The sequence below is a fragment of the Stegodyphus dumicola genome, chromosome 5 (assembly GCF_044657685.1).
Source record: "Stegodyphus dumicola isolate Sdum_Otavi_A_Nest chromosome 5, ASM4465768v1".
In the NCBI taxonomy this organism is placed as follows: Eukaryota; Metazoa; Arthropoda; class Arachnida; order Araneae; family Eresidae; genus Stegodyphus; species Stegodyphus dumicola.
The window spans coordinates 213,349,948-213,375,388 of NC_140772.1; the positions used below are offsets into that span (position 1 = coordinate 213,349,948).

General features: G+C 35.4%; 2 protein-coding genes across 2 annotated transcripts in view; one reads left to right on the forward strand and one right to left on the reverse strand.

Annotated features, from left to right (window-relative positions):
• The window catches only part of LOC118195680 (putative methyltransferase-like protein 24), a 77,448-nt gene extending 52,785 nt beyond the window's left edge, over positions 1 to 24,663 (forward strand). The window contains exon 5 of the mRNA XM_035367007.2: positions 22,622 to 24,663. Coding sequence (XP_035222898.2) covers positions 22,622 to 22,834 — 213 coding nt within the window. The 3' untranslated portion in view covers positions 22,835 to 24,663. The remainder of the gene's footprint in view (positions 1 to 22,621) is intronic.
• LOC118195679 (uncharacterized) lies at positions 7,316 to 13,865 on the reverse strand. The gene is made up of 2 exons (XM_035367006.2): positions 13,074 to 13,865; positions 7,316 to 7,863 (listed from the first exon to the last, which is right to left on the reverse strand). Exons 1-2 carry the CDS (start codon positions 13,442 to 13,444, stop codon positions 7,431 to 7,433), a joined length of 804 nt encoding a protein of 267 aa, XP_035222897.1. The 5' UTR covers positions 13,445 to 13,865; the 3' UTR covers positions 7,316 to 7,430.
• Positions 24,664 to 25,441: the final 778 nt, after the last annotated feature.

The window sequence follows — 25,441 nt, forward strand, 5'->3', positions numbered from 1 at the left end:
ATGATAGTTAATGGAGAGTTCTGTTTTAGTTCTCCCTCTATTAGAATCATAGTTTCCCAACACCTTTCGGCTTCCCCCCCCCTTTGCTTTGCTTACAGTTAACGCCCCCTGTAAATTAAACATATTTAATTGTCACTTTGACAAAGAACTTAACTGGCATCTTACGCAAATCGGCGTCCTAGACTGCTGACTATGTCGCCTGTATTTGGAGCCATATCTAAATGTAACAGTATTCCAGAATACTTAAAGAAATTCAGCTTTTTAAAATTCCCATTCCTTTTTCAGTTTTTGTATTACAACAATAGCCCCAAGATATTTTTACTGGATAAGTACTGCACAAGTATTTCGTTATTCTACAGAAACATATTCTACAAACAATACGTTTTATTTATTTTATCATACTGTAATCCAAAGCTCTCTTTATTTGTCAGTGATTTAATATTTAAAACGGTAACTAATACCCTGAAGTTTTCAGTTTTATGCAGCAAAAAAAAAAAAAAAAAAAAAAAAAAAGTTTCTCGAGTCCAGGCAAAATCTTTCCATGTAAAAGGACTTCAGATTATAATGAATCAGTTCAGTTACAAAGCAAATCCCTAGAGTCATGGGTGGGTAGATATTACCAGAAGTTGGCTGAAGAAGAAGAAATTTGCTGTTGGTATAGGCTTTAGCAGCAACAGCTAACTGCGCGAAAGGTTGGGTTCAGGTAAGAAATAAAAGTCATGAACAAATCAATATTAAAAATGTTTCCCGAACATGACATGCCCAAGCAAATTTTCCAGCAGTTTGCTAAAATAACTTTCCTTTGGGTAAGAACTGTCTGATCACGAAGGACAGGAGGTCCTAGTTCTGAATCCTGGATGGAAGTCTTAATATATTTTCACTGTTAGATGTACATACTGTTAGATGTTACTGTTAAAAATATTAAAACGTTCCCTTAAAGGAGTTTAAGTAAAACGTTCCCTTAAGTATTAATTTAGAAGTCAAAAAAACAAAAATAAGCGTTATGTTTTCAAATTTTCACAGGACTATAGTTTCGATGGTGTTACGGAACCATCAACCTCAGCTGCAAAAGCGCAAATGAATGAGATAAGATATAGTGATTAGATAAGACAAGAGAGACTGGACAGGAGTTAAGCCATTGGCGCCATCTGTTGATGAAACGAGAATTAGATACCTTCCATTGGTGAATTAGATTTCCTAGAAGTATTTCACATTCAAAAAATCTTTCTGTTTTAGTTAACGACACTAATTCCAATCCATCTTTGCCTTCAGCCTTTAAAGAAATTATGTTTTTGTTTTCGTTTCATCAACAGATGGCGCCAACAGCTTAGAGCCTGTTCAGTCTTTCTTATCTTATCTAAATGACTTTATCTTATCTCGTTCATTTGCCCTTTTGCAGTTGAGGATGATGGTTCAGTAAAACCATCGAAACTAGTCTTGTGATAATTTGAAAACATAACGCTGATTTTTGTTGTTTGACTTCTAAATTAATACATCAAATATTTCAATTATTTATATCATGCTTCTAATTTTTGAAAATTCTGTAATAAATTATTTGTTATGCAGTATAGTATAAAAATGGTTAATAACAGTGTCTTAATTCGTTATCCAGTAAAATATTAAACTATCTAATTAATGGTATCGATAAAGTATCTGATTTTACGAAATAGTCAGGTATTAACAATACATAAGTTAAGATACTACAATACCACTCGTCAAGTATTCTACAACATTTAAAATATATAGTCGAACGAATATTACGATTTATAAAATGTATTTCTTGCAAAAGAAAAAATATCATTTAAAAATATTGTTGCGTGCGTACGGGTTTGTTATAAATTGAATGCACCAGTCCGATGAAAAATGAATAAAATTATCCGATTTCGCTACAGTAAATTACAGCAGTTTTCTAAACAAAACTGAGCTGCTTGTGTTCTATCTCTGCCTTTTATAGCTTTTTAAATCGACCGCAAGAGATTATTCTAGCAGTTTAGCTGGGACATGGGGGTTCTAGCTGGGACATGGTCTTAATTTCCGTGCTCTGGGGTGTTCTGCAGTTCTTCCGCACGTGGCCTTCAGCTCTGCAGTTCCAGCACTTTGGTTTCTTTTCACTCCTTTTCCGTCCCATGGCATTTAACTGTCTGTTAAAAGCGTTTGTCTTATTTTCCGTGCTCTGGGGTGTTCTGCAGTTCCTTCGTAGGTGGCCTTCAGCACAGTTCCAGCACTTTAGGGTCGGTTTCTTTTCACCAATATTGAGTCTCAAGGCACTCACTGGTCTTGTCAAATCATCCGTTTTATTTTTAGTGCCCTAGGGGTGTTCTGCAATCCCGTCGTATGTGGCCTTCAGCACCACATCTCCAACCCCTTAGAGCCAGTCCGTTTTCACTCAAACTCCGTAAAGCGTCAACTTGTCTGAATAAATCATCTAAACGAGCCATCAATTGATCCACTGGCTCGTGCACCCCCAAAGCTCTGACTGGGTAACGATCTCTACGAGTTTCTTGCTAGGCTGCCTCGAATTTCATTGGGTATACTAGAACGCTTTTTACATCCTTCACATCCGCCGTTCGCAGAGCTTTCTGTATTTCAGGATCCCCCGTGCCATCGATAAAGTGCAAACAAGGATCTCCCTTGTTCCTCTCGGGCACTCCGTAAAGGCGAGGTGAGACAGCCTTTCAACATCCGTGGTGAGATCCTGGAGTGATTCAGTGGGCTTCTGTTGGCGGGATTTTAATTAAAGCCTACTGTAATCTTTCAAACATTTCTCCCCAAAGCGTAGCTCCAGTGCGCCGGAAAGAGCTTCGAAATCTAGCCATTGGTTTTCTGGGAGAGTTTGAAAAATATCTACTACGTCTGCTCCCAAAGAAACGGCGAGATGACAGTCCTTATCTTGGGAATCCCATCCGTTCGCTTCCGCCACTAGTGAAAATTTCGTCTTATACACTTGCCAAGAAGTCTTCCCATCATATGTGGATAACTTTAGGGAGGGACGAGCAGGCAAGGGTAAAAATTTAAAACAATCAAAATTACTCCCTGCTGTCGCTACGAATTTCTTTAGGGTATCAACTTATTTAGCGACTGCAGAAACCCTGTCATTAATTTTTTGTTCCACGGCAGAAACCCTCTCCTCTATCTGTTCTTTTACAGAAGAAACTCTTTCTTCTATTTTTTGCTTTACCGAAGCAATTCTTTCTTCGATTTATCCAACTTTATTTTCAACCGTATCGATTCTGTCTTCCATAGCTTCAAATTTATTTTCTATTATGCAGGTAATTTCTGTTTTCATTTCCTCTTGGCCCACTCTCATTTCTGCTTTAACACCGTTCATCTCGTCTTTAACACATTCTTGACCAGCTTTAATATCTGCTTTAAAGGATACTTGGCCAGCTTCCATCTTTTCTTGAAATGTAGCAAATGCGGTTATCAACTGCTTTAACTGTTCTTCCATCGCTCTAGTTATTGGCATTCACCCACTCCTGACACCAAAACGTGTTGCATGCGTACGGGTTCACTATGAATTGAATGCACAAGTTCGATGAAAAATTAATAAAATGCATTATTATCACAATAAAGAAAAGAAAAATACTTAAATTTCCTCAGATATTCGTACAATATCCCAATACCTCACAGTATTAATTTAGATGTCAAACAACAAAATCAGTTATATTTTCAAATATTTACAGGACTAGTTTCGATGGTTTTACCGAACCATCATCCTCAGCTGCAAAAGCCATTTGCCTCTCATTTTAGGTTTCTAAAAATATGTTAAAAAATGTTTTGCGTCTCAAGAAAGAATGTGGTCAGATGATTTAAATCACAGATGGCAGTGAAAGATTGCAGTTTTTTTTTATCAGTACAACGTGAATCAATAGAGCATGTAACGAAATCTTTTTTGCCAAATTAAAATATCATTCCGGGATGGAGATAAGATAAGCACCATCGCTCTCTAATAAGCCACTCAGAATATCAATCGGTGACGTTCATCAATGCATCATATGCAATGACATCGGTGACATTCATCAATGCATCAGCGCCCTCCAATAAGTTAGTCACACTCAGCATGTCGATCGGTGATATTTGATGAAATTCTGAGCCAAAGGTAAAAGTGAATTGCATTTGACTGTTTACAAACGAACTGAAATATTGTAAACACAAAACAACGCATGAAAGACGACTTCAGTCATCTAGGTTTTACACAATGTTCCTTAAGTTCAATAAGCTTCACGTCAAAGGGATGATATGGATTTGCTTGCTTCTCCGTAATGATTGGTATTCCGACTTCGGTAGCGAAATGAACATATTTTTGTCTTCTGAATCAAGTTTCTAAAACCTCCTGCGGCTTTTTTTTAACACGAGATTTTCTCCTTTAGCGATTTAATTTATCAGGCTTCGTTTGGTTAATTGAATATTGTAGTGTTACGTTGTACGGTTTCGTGGATGGTGATAAATAACAAATCAAAACAGAAATTGTTCTTCATTATTAAGCAAGGCAGTTCCAAAGACACGTTTAGAGACTTCGAACAACTACGTTGATTACGCTGAAACAATCAGCAACACAGCTTCAGGCAATAACGGTGAAGACAGCTTCACAGCAAAGACCTAAAATACAGCTTCCGACTTGATACATCGCTTTCAAGCTAAGCTCTTACTGAACTCTAGATACTCTTCTATTCCGCGCACAGGCAGGGTGCATATAACTTTAATCTACCTTAAAGAACATACTCTAGAAAAACCGCTAAGATTGTTTCTAGAATGCTCTCATTTTGTCTATGGCATGTCGCAAATTTAGTCGTCAAATATTGATAAATAAGCGATTTCGCACCAAATCCAGCAACTCTGTCTTTCCTGCCTACCCTAACCCCGAATGAGATACATTTCGATGACCTCATTGATCATGTGACTTATGTATACCTTTGGCAAACAAGCAATGCAGGTGACCTCAGAGATCACGTGACTTATGTACAGCTAATGCTAACAAGCAAGATCATTCTTCCTCTTCTTCTCTTGCGGAATGTATCTCATTGTGGAAAAGCTATCGCACTGCAACAGAGCATGCGTAACAGTATATCAACTCTGGAAATGAACACGTGGGAAAAAATAATAAAACAGAGGATTATTTTAGTAATTTTTATGCAAAACAATTAGATTTCATTATTAGTAGTACTTGTATGCAATGATGCAAATACACTGCTCGACACTAAAACTGCAACACCAAGAAGGAGAGGTCAGAAATTTATGCAAATTTTAGAGTAGACGCACGTCACTGAGTTATGCGCATGATGTGAAATGCGCAGATCTCCGACGCACGTGAAGTAAGATATAAGGGAAGGAACGTGCAGAATGGGCAATATTCGTGTCGTTATTTCTGCCAGACGAATTATCGAAGAAAGTTGGCTTTCACGGAGGATACATGTACTAGGAGAGATTTCCAGACCGCTGTCAACGAAGGCATTTCCAGCAGATAGATGATTTTACGAGGGGTATGGTGATCGGACTGAGAAGGGCGGGTTGGTCCTTACGTCAAATCGCAGCTGATATCCACATGGATGCGAGCACGGTGCATCGGCTATGGCGAACATGGTTGGAACAAGGAAATGTGGGAAGAAGGAGGTGTGCAGGTGCAGCCAGAGTGACGTCAGCACGCGTGGATCCCTGCATCCACCGACAAGCTGTGGCGGTCCCGCAAGTCACTTGTACCACGATTCTGCAGCATGTGCAAGATACCCTGGATGTTCTCGTGCCGACCAGAACCATTTCTCGTCGATTGTTTGAACGTAGCCTGCACTCACGGCGTCCGTTAAGAAGACTGTCATTGACCCCACAGCATAGACGCCAACGTTTAGAATGGTGCCGGACTGGAGCGATGTGGATGACAGAATAGCGAAACGTCGTGTTCTCAGATGAGTCACGCTTCTGTTTATTCAGTGACAGTCGCCGCATACGTGTGTGGCGTCGACGTGGATACAGATCTAATCTGGTAGTAACTGTGGAACGCCCCACCGCGCGACAACGTGGCATAATGGTTTGGGGCGCTATTGCCTACGATTCCAGGTCACCTCTAGTTCGTATTCATGGCACTATGACGGCCGAACGATACTGGGATAATATACTGCGGCCGGTGGCAATCCCCTACCTTCAGGGGGTGCCTAATGCAATTTTTCAGCAGAATAAAGCCCGACCACACAGTGCTCGCATCTGCCAACATACTCTTCAAGGTATAAAGATGCTTCCCTCGCCACCATACTCTCCTGACCTGTCACCAATCGAACATGTGTGGGATGTGATTCGACGCCGTTTTCAGACTCTGCCCTTGCCGCGTTCAGAAGACGAACTGTGGCAAATGGCCGAAAGGGAATGGTGAGCCATCCCTCAGGACACCATCCACTCTTATTGATTCTATGCCTAGACGTGTTTCTTTGTGCATCGCTGTTCGCGGTGGTCCTACATCCTACTGAGCAGACCTCTGTATTCTGACTATCATTTTGAAATAAAGATCACTTATTGCTGCTTGCTGTCTCTGTCTTTTTCCCAAATTTCATTACTTTCTGACCACACCTTCTTGGTGTTGCATTTTCAATGTCGAGCAGTGTACTTGTCAATAAAAATAATCAGGAAAGGAATGTGAGTGCATGCAAACTCACATAGTTTGAAGAAAATCAAATTTTACTTTTATATCGCATGTTCAGAAAAGAATAAATTTTAGTAAAATTTTAAAATTAGTATTTTTTGACGACTAAGTAATAGTTCTATAAAAATCATTAAATTTAACGTGAATCAAATGCTTGTTTAGTTAGCGTGTTATTTTCCGAGTCTTACCTCAGAAGCTATTGGATATTCTATGCAAGTCCTTGCATTCTTATAAATGATGTAACTATATTCAAACGTTGGAAATATTTACAAAACCTATGCCGAACAAAATTGCCGATATGGAAAATTGTTGTAGAGGTGGGGAATTGAAGCTGATAGTATAAATTCATTCCAGTCCTAATTTGAAAAAACAAAAAATTCGCTTTCGCAAAAAACTTTCCGATAAGCCAGGGTATATTTCTCGTTTAGAGGAAAAACAAATAAAAACATTTAAATTCATTCCATGTATTGAGAAGCATTCAAAAAGCTTTAAATACTACATTTTCTAAAATTCTTACTTATTTTTGTAAATCGTTCATTTTGATTCCGAAACATTCTCCAGAAAAAATACATGTCTAACATTTAAAATAAGAATTTTAGCTCAAAATTGATTTAGGAAAGGAAAAAAAGACAGTTTTATGAAATGAGTTCAAAACATGAATTCACTAAAATGAATATTTTGAATAGATCATTTTCAAGAAAGTTTTATTTCTTGTATAAAAATATTTTACTTTACATGTAGAGAAACACAGTATTTACTACAAGACAAACTATATGATCTTGAAACAAGACATACTCGAAAACTAATATTCGATTTTCAGGTAGGACTGCATTCGTCTATGCAGACCTAATTGTTCAATCCCTTGTGGCAGTTGTAAATTGCAATTCAGCGCGCGTCTGATTGTGCATCGGGAATAATGCATCAGACTCCTGGGTTGAGGGATGGCAGTAAAGTTTTCGAAGTCACGCTTCTGAATCTCCTCGATAATGTCTTCCACACATTTGTCGCACTCGCCTTGAAGTACGAGAGGTACATGTCTCATCTCTTCGTATGAAATATAAGCATCAGGAATGGATCTCCAGATGAACCTCAGGATCTTGCAATAGGTTTCAAATGAAGGAGCTCCGATAATATGATCTAAAAACGAGAGAACGACCTCAAGAATATAAACCTCTCTGTTCTTTAACAGCTTCGCATCTGCTATCACTGCCACCTTGACTCGCCTACAGGATTCCCTGAAAGTATATCTTGTTTTAGTGGGACAAAAATCTTTTATCATTTGAGTAATAAAGTAAAATTTACTAAAAAATATCTTCCATTCTAACACTAATTTTCTAAAACTTACTAAAACAATGCTGGAATGAGACGTTTCTGCCCCTTAATTAAAGCTCAGCGTTTTCTAAATTCTGTTACCCAGTAGCTCTTGAAATTAGGAAAATTTTACTTCCTCTAAATTCTGCCATCCAATGAAGCTTTGATGGCGGCCCTGTACATCGAACATGTACTACCCATTGGGTACGATATGAAATTAAACACATAATTTTTATTCCGCATTTCATTTATGTCCAAATAACTTCTGCATATAATTATCTCCGATATCTTCTTCTAAAATGTTATGAAAGCTTTCTGAAATTTTACAACTGTGTAATATCAGTGAAAACTCCACAAGGAAAATGTAAAGTCAAAAATAAGTTGAGCTACCTCAATTTGATTTAACATGAATTTTCATAATCACATGCAGATGTTTTAAAATATTGTATTGTTTAGAACAGAGAAATAACTCGAGTACTGTGAAATGCATCTACAATTTATAGGATACTAGTTACATACAGTTAACTCAAAGTCGTTCAGTCGCTATGAGACAGATAAGCGAGTTATCGCTCCGTCTTGAATATTATCACAAAATCCTGCGAAGATTTAAATAGCCTCTTTATTTACTCTTTCAATGAACATAAAGCACAACTCTTGCATAGAAATAAACATCGCCACTTGTGACTATTCAAAATAAAAAAGTTTCACATTAAGAGTATCATAGTCAAAACTACACAAAGTGGCCTATGCTGGTTTTGTATTTCAATGGCGCATTTTAACGTCTGCTAAAAAAATGGCTAAAGCCGGAACATTCACTGCTGTGCGATAGCACGTAAACTGCAGAAGATGCTGCCAAGAGCTGCACATATCTAAAACTTTCAAATCTCTCAGTTATATAATAATATAATATATTATATAGTAATATTCACATATATAATTATAAGTATCAGTTACATAGTTTTAACGTCTTTCTATTTGATGCTTTAAAAAATCGGAGCCTGAATTTTGAATTTGTTTTATTACCTGTGTAAAAATTGGAAAACATTAACGAATATTTTGCTAGCACGTCAGTCAGTAAACAGCAAGGAAAAAAAAGGCAAACGATTACTATAACGATATTTTCAAATTTATACATTTAGTCGTGCCACTTCAAAATAAAGTGGGAAAAGAATTTACTGTTAAACAATTTTTTATATGTGAAGCTGGATAATTTTGAATCTGACCAGGTGCGTAAACGGTTATCGCAGATTCTAAATACGAAACTATTAAACATTAGATAAGGAAAGAATTTAAGCAAATTTATTCCAAAGATTGTTTACGTTCGAAAGAAAATACAGTAGAAGTAAAATTCTAAATGTTATCAAAGTCAATTAAATTTATCAAGAAAAGTGCCTTCGCTAGTTCAAAACAATGCCATTATGCAAACCTATTTTGTGGTGAAACGTATGCACTAAATACGCAGATTAAAGTTCAAAATCATTGCAATAATATTCAGGTGATGTGCAAGTTATAAATCATCTTATTTGTTTCTATTTTTGTTCAGTACCGGGAGATAAATTCAAAGAAGCATCCCAATAAAATGTGATATCAACAAAATGTTTGTATAACGTTTTGAAGAGAATGTAACATCAAATTTTCGTAGTATATTCTTTTCAAAACTACCTTCTTTTTGTTAAATGTTTGTTAATATTGTAGGGTTTATATTTATTTTAACTAACATTTATTTTAAGTTTAAACTATCTTTCCTGTCAAGCCTTACTTTCCCCTGGAACTGCCAATGCCAGAATATGTAAATTTGAGTAGAACGCGCAAGCATTCAAATTTATCAGCGGAAGTATTCTGATTTAAATAGGAAGGAAACAAGTTCGGTGTGTGATATTCTTACTGCACGAGCGCGGAGGTAGTTAGCGAGAATTGAAGAACCCCGCGTTGCGGCCTATGTGCTTGGCGGGAAGTAGTGGTAATCGTTCCAGTGAGCTTCAAGTCTGCTGAATTAGCAGCGGTATTGTAAAACGCGGTGAGTTAGTTATTTTAGAGAGCCTCGCAGTTAGAATCTTGTCTTTAGTTTCTTTTCAGGTTATTATTTTTATTTGACTGCCGAGTTGGCACCGTCTGTAAGCATCAAGAGGACGCAATTGTAATTTATTACGTTGAATAAAAAGGGACTTAAACCCTTCACAAGCTTCTATCTTTTATACAGTTTCCACAGTCACCCCTTGGCTGCGTGCAAGTTAGAGGCGCGCAACGTTATAATATGTTCTGAGATTTTAAAACTTAATATGGACCTGCAATATTCTTGGCTCGCGTTGACACATTATATCTTGACGAGCAACAATTAAAATGCCGTTAAGAGGTTGGTTGCCTGCGGAAATACACCGAAATTACTATAATGTTTCTTAAATTCTATATAATTTGCAAACATTTTATCAAAGTTTATGTTAAATAGTATAAATGGGGTCGTGCGTTTTGCTCAGTAAAATCAATGGCTGTAAAACTCTGATGAAAGATTTTAAGGCAGCATTCTTTATTGCGGTAAAAGTGGAATATTTCTTTGCAAGTGTAAAATATTTCACATCAGTTTCACTCAAATACAAGTTTTCTTTTTAATAGTAATATTTTGCTTTTATTATTAGCACCAGAGGTCTCCGTCCTCTCTTTAATATCCGTATCACTTTTTCAAGTCAAAGATGTTGAAATAAAAGTTATCATCGTCTATTATTTTTAAAGAAATAATATGACGAATGAAAAAAATTGCACGCAAATACAAGTAATAGATATTTCCATTAAACGTTTTCACCTTGTATAATTTTTAAAGAAAAAAATTATCAAATGTTAAAAAATGTATGGCATTACTCAACACTGGAAAGGGAATTCTAATGATAAGCTGTTTTGAAATATTTTGTGAATTTGTCATTAAATTTTACGTGGCGTAACTGCGAAGAAAATGAGGTTTAATAAATAAAATTGCAAATGCAGAACGTTAGTAATGAAAAAAAAAAGTTTCACCTTCCTGAGAAAACTGAACTATAAATGTGATGAATCGAAAAAAGAGTGGGAAAACTTAACACTCACTCGGGAATTCTGAACATATGCAGCTTTTAAACATTTTGTGATTTGGCTGTTGAATTTTATGTGGTGTTAGTGTGAAGGATGCGATATTTAATTGTAAAAATACAGAAACAAATTGTGTCAGCAGGAGTGAGTTTAGGAGCAAATCGGAAAACTGCACACTCAGCAAGCGCATAAAAATACCATAACAAACCCTCTGGCGTGAAGTTAAAATCTGAATCTTTGCGTTTTTAGCCCAAACGGGAGTCAGCCAAGAAAGGCTATCAGCCTCGAAACGACATTTTGCGCAAATCACTTTTCAAATTGTTGCCAAAAAATAGTATCGCTCTGTGTTATATTTAAAGAAAGCAAATTATGAAGAATCTTCATAAATGTATGTACGTGACATTGTGAAAAAAACAACGGTAGCTAGAGTCATAAAATTAGTTCTCCACTCGAATTTGGGTACTTTTCCGTTTTGCCGGGGCAGGCGATAAAGTCGCCAATAATAGTACAACTGATGCCAAACGGAATATCCTCGCTGGTAACCTTTTACGCCTCATTTTCAAAACAAGCCGCAGTCATTTCTTATCAGATTGATTGTTTTTTTCAATACTGGCATAAAATTACGCAGAACTTTTACCAGATAGTTCAATTTTATGCCCTAAGACCATTCGCGGTAATTAAGTCAATTAAGAAGCAATCACACCGCTCACCTGAAGTCGAAAATATAGTAAAGGCAAAGGTCAAGGGGTTAAATTCATCAATTCTAGTGGAATGCACCAGCGAAGTAAAATACTGCGGTTTTACATAATTTCTGAGTAAGCTATTCGTACGAATTAAAACAATTCGTGCATTTAAACTTGTATTCCAAATTAAGGTTTAACTTGAAATTAATGTAGATAATTACTGAGAGAATTAGATTTTGTAGCGTAGTTTACGTGAGATGAGATCTCTTGGGGCCACGTGATACGAACCGGCGAATCAGGATCTTGAACCATGAAAGCATATTAAATTCTTAAATTAATGTCTTTTCACAAAATTTTAAACGCTATTAAAATGTTTATACCTTCAAAATAAAAAAAAATCTTAGAACTAACATTTGTTAATATTTTTTATGTGTATACTGTATGTTGTCGCCAATAAAGTCTGCTTGGCGAGATTTGCGCCGGCGAAACGGAAAAATACCGGAATTTGAATTTGTTTGCATATTTGTTCATATTTTGTAAACTTTTAACGAACACTTGAGTCAAAACTGAACAATTTTTAAGGGGAAATGTAGCAACACCGTAGGGAATGAAACACGCGACACTATCCGCTGGACACGTCGTCCTGTCCACCTAAACACACCACACCAGAGAGTGTCACTGTCCATCGGAAATTCTAAAGATAGCTGTTTTTAAATATTTTAACAAAATGTTTTTAAATATTTTTAAAAAGTGCGCCGAGTTAGCTCAAATGCTCTCGAAATGTGCATGTATGTGTTAAAAAACCGCCCGCTTTTTATTCTTTTCTTCACAATGACATTTTATTTATTTTTTTATGATTTGAAAATAAAACAGATAACTATTACTACTATAAAACAGATAACTATGTATTTCTGTCTTCTACCAAATTTTACTTTAAGCACGTGTGCATGCTTAAAGACAAATTAAGGGACCTTCTAACAGGAAATACACATATCAAAATTACAATCAAAATAGCAAAAAATAGAATATTTAAATCGTCGTCAGGGCTTGGTGTTAACGAAATAAATATATGAATCTACCTGTTTTTTAACTGATAATAACAAAATTTATAAATTAGAATTTAAACTTCAATAATGATAGAAAATTAATCATAAAATCCTTCAGCCTTATCAGTGCTAATATTTATGTATTAAGAAATTTTACTTTTAACAACAAAAACGCTTTTTCATGTATTAGAAACATCAAGCCTTATTTCAAGTTATCAATAAATGCGTTGCTCAAGATCTGCGGATGAAAAACAAAATATATACTTTCAACATACATCAATTCCAAATGTGTCGCAGTAAAATAATTTCCAATAGAAAATACAAAAATTAAACATTAAAATAAAGACTTACCAAAATAGCGGGCGTCTGTGTAATCGAACCTCACTCGCCAACTCCTTTAGCCCTTCATTATCCAAGAATGGGTATATATTTCCAGAGTCGTACTTGAGAAGCAACAACAAGTTGTCCAGCTTCTTTTCCACGATTTCTCGTAGCAGATACATCAGACGTGGCTCAGAATTGAAGACATCATTTACATGAACCTTTGCTTTCTGCAAATGATACAAAATATACTCCGTTATTTGAGGTTTACACTTAAAGAATAGATATTCTTGAGTTCGATATGAGATGCAAAATGTGTGAAAGAATTCGGCAACGAGGCAGGAATCTTGGTCATGTCTTTCGAAGAATATCTTTATTAACTCAAGAGCTAACTTTAGCATAAGCTCATCTTGGAAAAAAGTGCGCCATGATTCATACCAATAAGTATCTTCGTGTCTTCTCAGATCTTCATCAAATTGGACAAAATAAATTTTGCTTTTTACGAAAAGATTATAATTTCTGATATGTTTCAAAAAAGTTTTCAGTTTTCCAGTTCCCGACGAATGTTGCTAACATATTTCTAAAAACATTGGTAAAAAATGAGGCTTCCAAAGCCTGGTATTCAATATCGACCTCATCTGTTCTTTCCCTTGGTTTGAAAATTTCTATCAGTGGCACATTGGGAACAACTTTCATACCATTACTACTGCTAGGTTTTGTAGCAAAATCCAAAGCTAAAAGCAACGATGTCGATCTACTGCGATGGAATTCCCGCACATTCAAGTCCAAGTATGCCAGAGAACTGATAACTGCGACACAGTATTCTTCATCCATTACTATCACCGATAAAGCTCAAGTAAATCTTCAGTAACTGATAAATATATCTCCTTTTCTTTTAATATTTAAATTCGATGATATTCGAAGAAGGCAGAGGCACGTCTGTAATTCTTTACCAGAACCGTGGGATGTGCACATAATACTGTGAGAGTTTTCCCATATGTGAATCAGAATTCCACGAGATACGTGATCTATTCTGTTGATTGAATGAAATGTTTGGAATGTTGTGGTTTGTTATATACAAATCTTTATCGCATTTCATTGCTTTTCCGGACCTATTGAATGAGTTGCCTATTATTTATTTGTGTCCTTTGTCAAGACTCTTTCATTCCCTTGTTGCTTGAGTACGGGTTTCACCTGTATTAACCTAAGTTTCAGGGAACCAATACGAGTACCATAACCCTGAAGTGACCTTTCTTTGTCTTTTGTTTAATGTTAGTGCTTTCATTCTTGCTGCGATTCTACACGGGGTCTTAGAAGTCCTGTTTCCATTACTGAGATGGGAAGGCATAGTTTTCCAGTCAGGGAACGAAATGACTTTGATTTACATCTGTAATATAGTAACAGAAGACTGACTGGATGGTGTTGAAACCGTATGGTGTTGAAACTTCATGGTGGGAGGCAAATATTTCATTTTTGGAAGTTAAAAATATTGACAATTTATGCACCCACATCATCAAAATAACTTGACAGTTAAAAGGTTAATTATAGCACAGGGCGATAATACTTTGTAACAACAGTTTGAAAAGTGATTCGCCGTTTGTAGTGAATCTACGCAAAATTGCAAAACGAACGCAATAGTCTTTCAGGGACAAAGCCCCTTTGGACTACAAAAAAAAAAAAAAAGTTGCTTCCAAAGATTTATTTTAATTTCAAAATTTACGTTTCTAATCAGCAGAATACTCATTGTCTGTGTAATCAATCTACCTTTCATGATTACAAGCATAATCAATGTTTTCCTTACTCTCAGTCTACAGTTACCACTTCCCGTTCGAAGACTCTTAATATAAGGTCACAATGCTGAGAACATTTCATGAAAATTTTTACAACTGCCTGTGAACACAGTGTGTCTATCCCAAAGGAAGCTTTTGATTGTGGAAATCCTAAAAGATATAGAAATTGCATTTCTACCTCCTATCAGCTGGTATTCGAGATAGAATGCCCATTCATTTACAGTACCTAGAGCCGGAGTTTCCAACCGGTTTGGAGGGGGAGGAATTTGGTCAAACTTTTATTTAGCTGTAAAGTATATGGTTTTAGTTTATGAAAATAAAAACTACTGTTATTCACGTTTTGGTACCTGTGCTTGTTATTGTTTAATTTATAAAAACATATCAAAAAAGTAATCTAAATCGAAAAATGTACAATAAAATACCCATTAGACGAAATAATGGAAACTGTTTTTTTTTTAAATGCCTTAGTCAAAAGGTTGAATCAGAAGATAAACGTTAGGGGCTTAAAAAAATAACCCAAATTCTCTCCACTAAACAGCTGGCGTTCAACAGAATGACTGAAAGCATTGTCCAAAATTCAGACACCTTACATGGAAAATTATTTTCGTCAGAAAATTTAGCCCTTTTCATAAGCTAGTCGTGGAAGTGTGACTTGAATAATGTTAAATCCATCCAAACGCTGTTTTAGTTTGTGTACTTTACAGGAAGAATTTCAACGTAAGTGAGTAATCACTTGAGTTCGTGAGACAATAATTAAAGCTTGGAAAAGGTTAAAAGACCCTTTATTATTCATATAAAGATTTAACTGAACTCCGTCTTGGAGTTGTACAATAAAGCCGACAGGGCTTGAACTTAAGAAACTAACAATTAAAACTTAACTAATCTTAACTAAAAAGATATAGCCGAAGCTGTCAAGATTCTAACGGACTTGGCCCCTTAACACTAATTGAGTGAGAAGCTATCAAGGGTCTAAAGTACGGCCGAGAGTAACAATAGCTTAAGAGACGGTAGTCTAAAAGGGCGGACGCGTGCTAGGCAGAAACTCTGGTTCTCTCTACTCAGAGAGTAGAACTTCGCGGTTATATACCGCTCTTCCTCATTTGCATTCAAACGTGATTCTAAAACTAGTACATTCTGGGCGAAAGATGTAAGTTGAAATTCAGAAAGGACAGGAAAGGAAGTTTAACTCAAAATTTAACTGTTAAATATATACCTTACATAATTATAATCCTTACAGCAAGAATGCTTAGAAAATAAAAAAAAATAATTCCTGTAAAGTGCACTTTAAGACGATGGTAAAAAGTTGATAGATTATAATTCAAAATGTTTTTTGAAAAATTTATAAAAATTATTTTAAAATAGAAATTTAAAAAAATAAATCATTAAAATGGGGAAATTTTATTTGGAATAAACCTGAATTCCGAAATGTGAAAGGAAGATTTAAATAAATTTAATTAAAAAAATAGAGATTAATAAATATATACCAAACTCAATTAACATTGAGGAGCTAAACTTTTGAGAGCTAATTGTTTAAAAACTATTCGTGCGATTTTTGCAAAACTTGGTAGTTTGGAGTAATTTGAGTCATAGAACTGAAATATGGAAAAAAATTGGTGTGTTATTTCAGAAAAAGTCGGATTTTGTGTCAAAATACCTATATTAGAAAAATGCTATATATAAATCTAATACATATCCTAAGTCGCGCTTGAGTTTCATCAATCGGCCCAGTACAACGGAAGATATAGAACTGTCTTATGGTGTGTGTCATGGAAGTAAGTCTAACTTCCTACCTCTATGGTGTGTGTGTGCGTGTGTAGTTTACATCTAAATTAGCAAATCTATTTTGCAACGTATGTTGTGACTCGTGTTTAGCAAGTTTCATTCCTTTAGCCATTTTAACCGCCTTCTTAAATTCTACCTCATTATCATTAGAATTACATTCACTATCACTAATAATAATTTTGCGTTTATTACTGGCACTGGAATTAATTAAACGTTCTCTACTTAACAAAAAAAAAAAAAAAAAAAATAGCACTTACCCTTAAGTGATGTAGAACAGTCTTCAAGCTTCTTCATTTTTTTAAAATTATTCTGTCAGAATTTTTGTTCACAAGCATGAATTTCACTAGATTCAGATAGATTATAATGCTGCACAACTAATCCGAAGTTATCCTTAATAACGGTAACGTAAGTATCAATCCGTAGAGTGAGAATTTTCAAATTTTCCCTTTACGAGTCGACACGTGCAAAATCAGACATCATATCGGGAGTATATCGCAAGTAAATATTAGCAGAAGATTCTACACAGTCGAGTCACAATAATGTGACCACCTATTAAAAGCCAGAATAATCACCTTTCGCAGAGCAGACCGCTGCGAGACGTGCAGGAAGAGAGTCAGTTAGGTCCTGGAAGGTGTTCAATGCGATGTAAAGCCATGCCGATTCCAGAGTAGCGGCCAGCTGCGCTAGGTTACGCGGTTGGCGCGAACAACCAGATCGAGGTGATCCTACAGATACTCGATTGGGTTTTATGTCCGGGGAGTTTGCTAAGTAGGGGAGTATAGTAAACTCATCCTAGTGCTCTTCAAACCACGCACGTACACTATGAGCTGAATGGCACTTCGCATTGTCCTTCTGGTAGATGCCATCATTCTGAGGATCATTAGATGCCATCATTCTGAGGCGGACATTGTCCGCAAGGATAGATGCGCATTTCTGTTGATCCATCATGTCTTTCACAATGATAAGTGCACCCAGAAAATGCCTCGGAAACATTCCCCAGACTATAATGCTCTCTCCTCCAGCTTGGACCCATCGGGTGTTTGCTTTCCGACGTTTCACGCAGTATAGGCCAACGTCCATCTGTCCGATGGAGCATAAAACGTGATTCATCGAAAAAGGCCTCCTGTTGTCACTCAGTGGACGTCCAGTTGCGGTACTGGCATGCAAATTATAGCTTTCGTCACCGATGAACTGCAGTCAGCATAGGTGCTTTAACCAGGCATCTGCTGCGGAGGTCCATACGCATCAACGCTCGCCGAACCGTCGTTAAGGAGACACTGTGGGTAACCCCTTGGTTCATCAGGGCAGTCAGTTGCTCAGCGCTTGTGTGTCTATTCACCGGAACGCATCTCCGCAGCCATCGTTCACCTCTGTCATCTCTGGCACGTGGTGCACCACACTTGCCACGTCGCTGATTTTGGATAATACCATTTTGCCAAGCACGGTATACTTTTCACATGGCGGCACAGAAACAGTTTACAAAATTAGCCGTTTCGGAAGCGCTTCCACTCTTGGCCCGAAAGTTAATGATCATGCCCTTCTGGACGTCAGATAAATCGCTTCGTTTGAGCATTCCGCCAACGATTTCAATGTTTTCTGATTGTCTGACACCCTTTATATACGCTCTGCTGCAATGTGATGTCACCTGTCATCTGTTTATTGGTCGAACGTAAGTGATTGACATCTGTTTATTGACGAACGTAAGTGAGAACATTGACGTCGAACGTAAGTGATGGTCACTTTAATGTGACTTGACTGTGTATATTCAAACACATATTTTTATCCGGTGAAGAGGACGAGATATCAACCCACGGGGTACGCTTAGCCGTAACTCCATTTTCAGGAACACTGGTCGAAGCATTTTCCAAAGGGGCAAAATCTCAGTCGTTATCCAAAGTAACATGCATGGTAATCCAAAAAAAAAAATTGTGGCACTTAAACACAGATAAAAAGCTCACTCGCAGAAAAGCAAAAGCAAGAATAAAAGCACATAAAATACACACAAAGAGCAGTTTCATCGGACATGGTTAGGCAGAGTAACTAACTGTCGGAAAGATTATATCCAAATAAATCACGTGTCTGTGTCTTCTTCGAATGTCATCGAATTTAAATATTAAGAGGAAAGACAATACATTTATCAATTACTAAAGCTTTATTGGAGGTTTATCGGCGATATCAATGAATGAATTGTCCTTTCTTGCAGATGCTACATGTCTGGCATACTGGGATTTAAATGTGCATGAATTTCATTTCAGTAGACTAATATCGTTGCTTTCAACCTTGGATTACCCTTCAGAATTGAAATATAGTTCAGAATCGGTAAAGACTGTGCCTAATAGGCTAATGATAAAAATTTTCAGAGCAACGGATAGAATAGATGCGTTATATTTTGAAGATCAGGTCTTAGCAGCCTCATTTTTTACCAGTTTTTCTAGAAAAATATTAGCAACATTCGTCAGGAATTGGAAATCTGAAAAATGAAAACGCTTTTTAAATATATCAGAGAATATAACCTTTTCACAAAATGAAACAATTTATTTGGTTTATGAAGATCTCAACCCACATAGCACAAAAACATCCTTGGGATATCCTGAGGATGTTTTTAGTGGGATATGCGCATATCCTCAGGACATCCCGAAATATCTCTCGAACCTTCTAAGCACCTCCTCCCGAGTGCTTAATGTCACATCCCAGTATATCCTCAGGACATCCTAACTAAGTCCCATTGACAGTGTACGGGATGTTATTAGGATCTGAACGCCTACTTACTACATCCTCAGGTCATCTCGGGATATCGCACTAACCTCCTAAACACATCCCATTATATCCTCAGAACATCCTATCTAAGTCCCACAGCGTATGAGATGTCATTAGGATTTAAAGTCCTACTCACTACACCCTCAGGACATCCCGTAATATCTCAGTTTCCTCCTAAACTCATCCTGCTGAGTGCTTAATGTCACATCCCAGTATATACTTAGGACATCCTATCTGGGTCCTACCGACTGCATATAGGATGTTATCAGGATTTGAAATACTAGTTACAATATCCCTTTAACCTCTTATATACATACTCCCAACTGCTTAATGTCACATTCCAGTATATCCCCAGGAAACTTCCTTACATTCCAGTGAAAGTATGTGAAGGTGTTGTGATGATCTAACGCCTACTTATTTTACACAGACAGTCTCAAATCCTTCTCCTATGATTACTATGAAAAAATAAGAAATGTTGAGAATATTTATACAACTTATTTTTTTTTAAATCTGGATTTCAATTTATATAATAGTTTGTAAATATATTAAAACTGAGCAAGTGACTTAAAATAAATTATTAATACAAAATATTATATGCTAAAATTTTGCTTTTATTTTTAAGATATTAAAAATTTCCGATCACATTTAAACATCCAATAGCCCCAAATTGAATTCAATATATTCACAATTAAATTATTTTGCAAAATCCGTTTCTAATTTCAGTTAATTTGTATTAAAAATTCAATAAAATTAGCCATTTAATAATCTTTATAATTAAATAAATCCTCTTTCTTTAATACATGTAAAGAGTTTTTAGTGTTTTGATGAGACTGTTAGGAAATTATTAAAAGGAAATTTTATTTTTAAAACTAAATCAATTCCTAGCCACAGAATAAATATATTTTCTTAACATGAAAATGCTGCAGGCTTTTCTATATATTTAATATTTAGTTGTAAAAATTATGTTCTTGACATTGTTAACAATTCTTTACATCATTAGAAAGGTAACTGAAGAAGCTCTTCTAAAATTCTACCTTTCTGCTCACACATTAAAAAAAAATTAAAAAAAAAAAAAGTCTGAAAGACCTCAGATTTTAGCACAAAAGGCTCAAAGTTTAATATGGTTTATTAGTGGAGATTACCAATACAGATGGTGCAGTGGAAATAGCAAAACATTTTGTAGGATACTGACACCAGAACGTTATATATCTTCTATATATTTGAAAAGTGAAGAAATATATCATGAAATTGTATAAAAATATTAAATGTTTTCAATTAGATATATCATGAATTAAATGAATTTTAAATCAATCACATTAAGAAGTAAAAAAATATAATGTTAAGAACTGTGTGTATTGCTTTTAAATAGCTTGGCTTGTTAATCGATAACAGATTAGATTTTAAAGGTAAATATCTTACATTTTGCCAAATGGCAACACTTGAATGACAAGCGAAATGAGTTACAATTGACGATACAAAATCACATTTCGAGACTAGCGCTTTTTGTTTGAAAGAAAAAAGAAAGTCTGAAAATAATTTGCACTGGTTCATTGGTATTAGTTTATGCAAAATTCAATAAAATGAAATTTAGCAGTAGAAATCAGACCAAATCAAACTTTTTAACTTCTAGCACATGTTAAAGGTTATCTCATCCAGAATTTTATTACCAACCATTCATTTCAGAACAAAATAAAACAGTAATTGCCATTTATATGACAATCAATATCAGTGTCAAAAATTTAAATCTGCATTTTATGCAATACAGAAGAACTCTAAAAGATGATCTACTGTATGTTTACCATGCAATTAAGGCATTTTATTCTGCAATCAACTCTACCAATTATTAATACTTCTAAGTATATACTCTTTCTGCTTAATATATGCTGTGTACGAGTTTCCATAATTTATTAATTCATTTTATTTTGAGGTGAGCTTTATGAACCAACGAGAATTTTTTATTCTGTCTCATCAATCATATCAAATATTCATCAATATCAATATTCTCAATGTACAGCATTTAGAAACAACATATGAAAATTAACTAATATGCAAGTTTCAGATGTGCAATGTCAAAAAACTAAAACTGGTAAATTTGGGAACAAATAGCCTCAGAATGTTTGACAACCGAAGTCCTCCGGACAATGCAGTATGAATATCCTTAGGATGTGAAATTGGTGAAGTCCTCAGGACATCTGAGAATCAACATCATCAGGACATCCTCTCATATCCCAGGACATAGCGACTTAAATAAGACATCCTCAGGATGTTAAATTACGATGTCATCAGGACATCTGAGAATCAACATACTCAGGACATCCTAAGTATGTCCCGGATATTGCGACTTAAATAGGACATCCTGAGGATGTTCTGTGCTATGGGGGTAAACACATTATTATTATACGCAGACATATTCTGATGTTGAAGACAGCACGCGACTGCATATGAAGTCCTTGTATGGCGAAAATGTTTAGTTAATTTTAGCATTTTAAATAAATAGCTGCTCTTGGCAACCTTTTTTGCTTCAGCTTAGGTAATTGGCACGATATGTTAAAGCCACTTTAATTCTTTTATTAGTATGGAAAAAAAAAAGTTTTTATATTACATTAAATTTAAATCAGGACGTCATACGTATTAACCTGAAGGTAGCAAAAGGGTTTTTTTTTTTTTTTTTTTTTTTTTTTTTCTGGTTTGCTAAAGAAATTATTCACGAATTGGTTGTTGCTTGGAAAGAATGAACTGATTTTATTCATACTGATATGTTTTTATGCATTTTCTTTTCAGGTGTACATAGAACTTGTAAATTTTGTTTTGGCTGCAGTATTTATTAAAATTTGAAGCAAGCACTATTACAATTAACAAAAAATATATCTAATACTACTCATTATGTCCTAGGTACAGAGGTTCTGTATCCTAGGCCTTTGCATTATATCGTAGGTCTTCGGATTCGTAATAATGAGTTTCTTTTCTATGTTAGTATAACATTAGGAATGCAACCAAAGCGATTTTTTGATTAAGGAAGAGCTTCAGCCTTGTCATGGAATAGACGTCAACGTCTTTCCATATAATTTAATGTAATGGAATAGACGTCAAAGTCCGTTCCTTTACATTAAATTACTTTTTTGCGTTTTTTTCCAGCAGATGTAATTTAATATATTTAGATATATATATATAATGTAATCTAGCAATTAGATTTCTTCAAAAATATCTAACTTTATTTGTGCCATTCTAAAATATATAAATATATTTCAGAAAATCAACCATTTATGCGTGGAAATTCATCTGCATTCGATGGACTGGATTCGAAAGTTAAGTATTCTTAGACGTTTAGAAGACGAAGCTAATATGCGATTCTTCAGCTCCAGGAAAAATCTAGTCACCAAGCCGAGGCTTGTTCCAGGACTAAGTAATAGAACTGAACAGCTTTTTTACGAACTTGCTTGGTATAGAGCACTTGAATCGTAGACTGTTCGGAAACTTTTAATACTGGAAAACCACATCGATTTCTTTCATTGCTTGAAGTAGGTGGCAGTGAAGCCAGCATAATATAAGCGTGGCATAATATCTAGCTCGGTAAAGTGGAAAGAAAAACTAGGGCACTGAAGGAAATTCAGTTGCCGTCTTAAATCAACAATCTTGAGAGTGTAGTTTCAAGCGAGCAAATGCTATTTCATCAAGCGTGTTGACTTCAACATGAAATGAACAAGAATTCGAAGTAAAAGATACTTGTTTTGCAGCAAAATAACGATAGAATATTAATACTATTCACATATGGTTTGGTACAGGATTACAGAAAAGTGTTTCCTTAAGTTTTAGAGATGGAGAGTAAACCAAAGAATCCGTAAACTGAGAAGTAATGTGTGATTTTTTTAAATTATTTATTTATTGAAGAAATATTTTTCTTCGAATCTTGAGTATAATTTCTTCTCGTGTATTATTATTATCGTTTTATATCTAAGGTACTGGCGCTAGTGGATAATACCCGTAACCTCTTCACCGCCGTACAAAACTTAAATAGCTGCTTGTTTTTTGCCCTCCAATGAAAAATATTTTCCGTCTGAAATGGGCGTAGAAATATTTCTTCCCTCCTTTCACCAGCTTTCAAGAAATATTTAGGAAACCGCTTACATGTCGTCACACTCAAGGGTGCTCATACCCAAGAGAATATCAATCGTCTTCATACCCAAGAGAAAAATTTTGTGTTCCCCAGTGTCTTATCTAAACATTGATAAAAACGATTCCCTAAAGGTACTCTTTCAAATGACCAGTAGTTTCATTGCAGTACCAGCTGAAAGGGTAGTGGAAGTGCTTTCTGAGTTTTTTCAAGGTAATATATTTTGTGTGATCCTAATACTACTCCGCTGTGAATAAACCGTGACCAATTAAGCCACCAATCATCTCTTTTCATTTTTGCTACATTGGGGGGGGGGGGGTCGAAAAGACGAAGCGACGAGTTCCTCAACTCTGACGAATGGAGACACCTTTCAAATTGACGAGTCTGTCTCGGGGTAAATGGTTAAGAGGTTAAATCTAGAAAAATTCATAAACGATATCCAATACATGAGACTACACAATTAAAAAGAGTAGAAACAAAAATAAGAATTACAAATATAAGTTGAAGAAGAACTGATATTGTGTTTCTTCCTACAAAATAACAGTTAAAAATCCTCATTGCAGGACAAGATGACAGGTTGTTCAAATTCTTAATTATAGCACTTACATCACAAGGGAGATTATTCAAGACTGATGCGATTCAAACGAGTTGCAAGGCAATCACAGCCTATAGACATACCAAAAGCAGTAATTATGAAGCATTAGAAGTTGCCATCTCTAAGCACTAAGTCTAATATTTTTTTCGTTTTGAAAATGGTGCGAGAACTTTTAAATGGTTGATCAATCACATACTCATGATTCTAGAAGCCATTAATTAAATCAACGATTCGAATGTTGGTAATTCATTCATGGCAAATCTATTCTCACAAATAAATGAAGATATACAGCTTTTCACAACATTTACGATATAGTATTTCAAAATAGATATTGTATTTTTATTATTATTATTTTTAATGGACTTTAATAATTCAACAATGCTCATGCGCTCTAGTCAGCGGAAACTTTAAAACTTATACATGGCACAAAGAACAACAGTTTTTATTATAAATTTTTGTTTAGTGTTTGTCGCTATGGCCATGATGGTCATAAATTTGTCGGTTATGGCCGGAAGTCTGTCATCGATTTTTACACTACTTCCTGATAAGCTATGGAATTCAAATTCTGTGTACACATTGTTTGTAAATGATAATGTAATGTGAAAAAATGACTTTTTTTTTTTTTTTTTCAAAATTTGATTTCAATTCGAATTTTTGATTTTTTAAATGTAATCAATTAAACCATTTCTCACACATATCTTCGTTTAACATACAAACTAAAAACCTCAGAAATTTACTGTTTCCGCCATCAGATAGAGAGGGAAAGAATCTTTTAAATGAAATTTGTATCAAATTTTAACGTCATTTATTATTTGTTGGCATATATTCAAAAACTGCTCGCTTATTTTCGATTGTTTATGATTTCTATGATTCTCTAGTTTCAACACCTAATCACGTAAAGTTATCCTATTTAGACCAGCGGGGAGAGCATTCTGGTAGACCTGTTTCATTGAAACTTGGTATAAACTACACTCATGTCCATAAATTAAGGATAATTCGGAGTCACGCGGATATATCACCTGTAAAATCACTATACCCATCTTCAAGAATCATATGCAAATTTCAGGAAGTAACCAGATGACACCGATGGTACGTCACAATGACGAGAGTGTAAGAGAGTAATATATAAGGAATACAGGCAAAGAAGTAAAATTGTTCGCAGGCGCTTTATAAGTAACTCAGTGCAATAACCGAATTGTTATGACACAAAGGACGCATTTGGATGATTTTTTACGCGGTAGAATTATCGGCCGTCTGGAATGTGGGCGTACTCAACTGGAAGTATCAGACGAACTTGGAATTGCCCAGAGTGTCATCTCCAGGTTTTGGCAACGATTCCAAGATGATGGTAATGTGGGTAGAC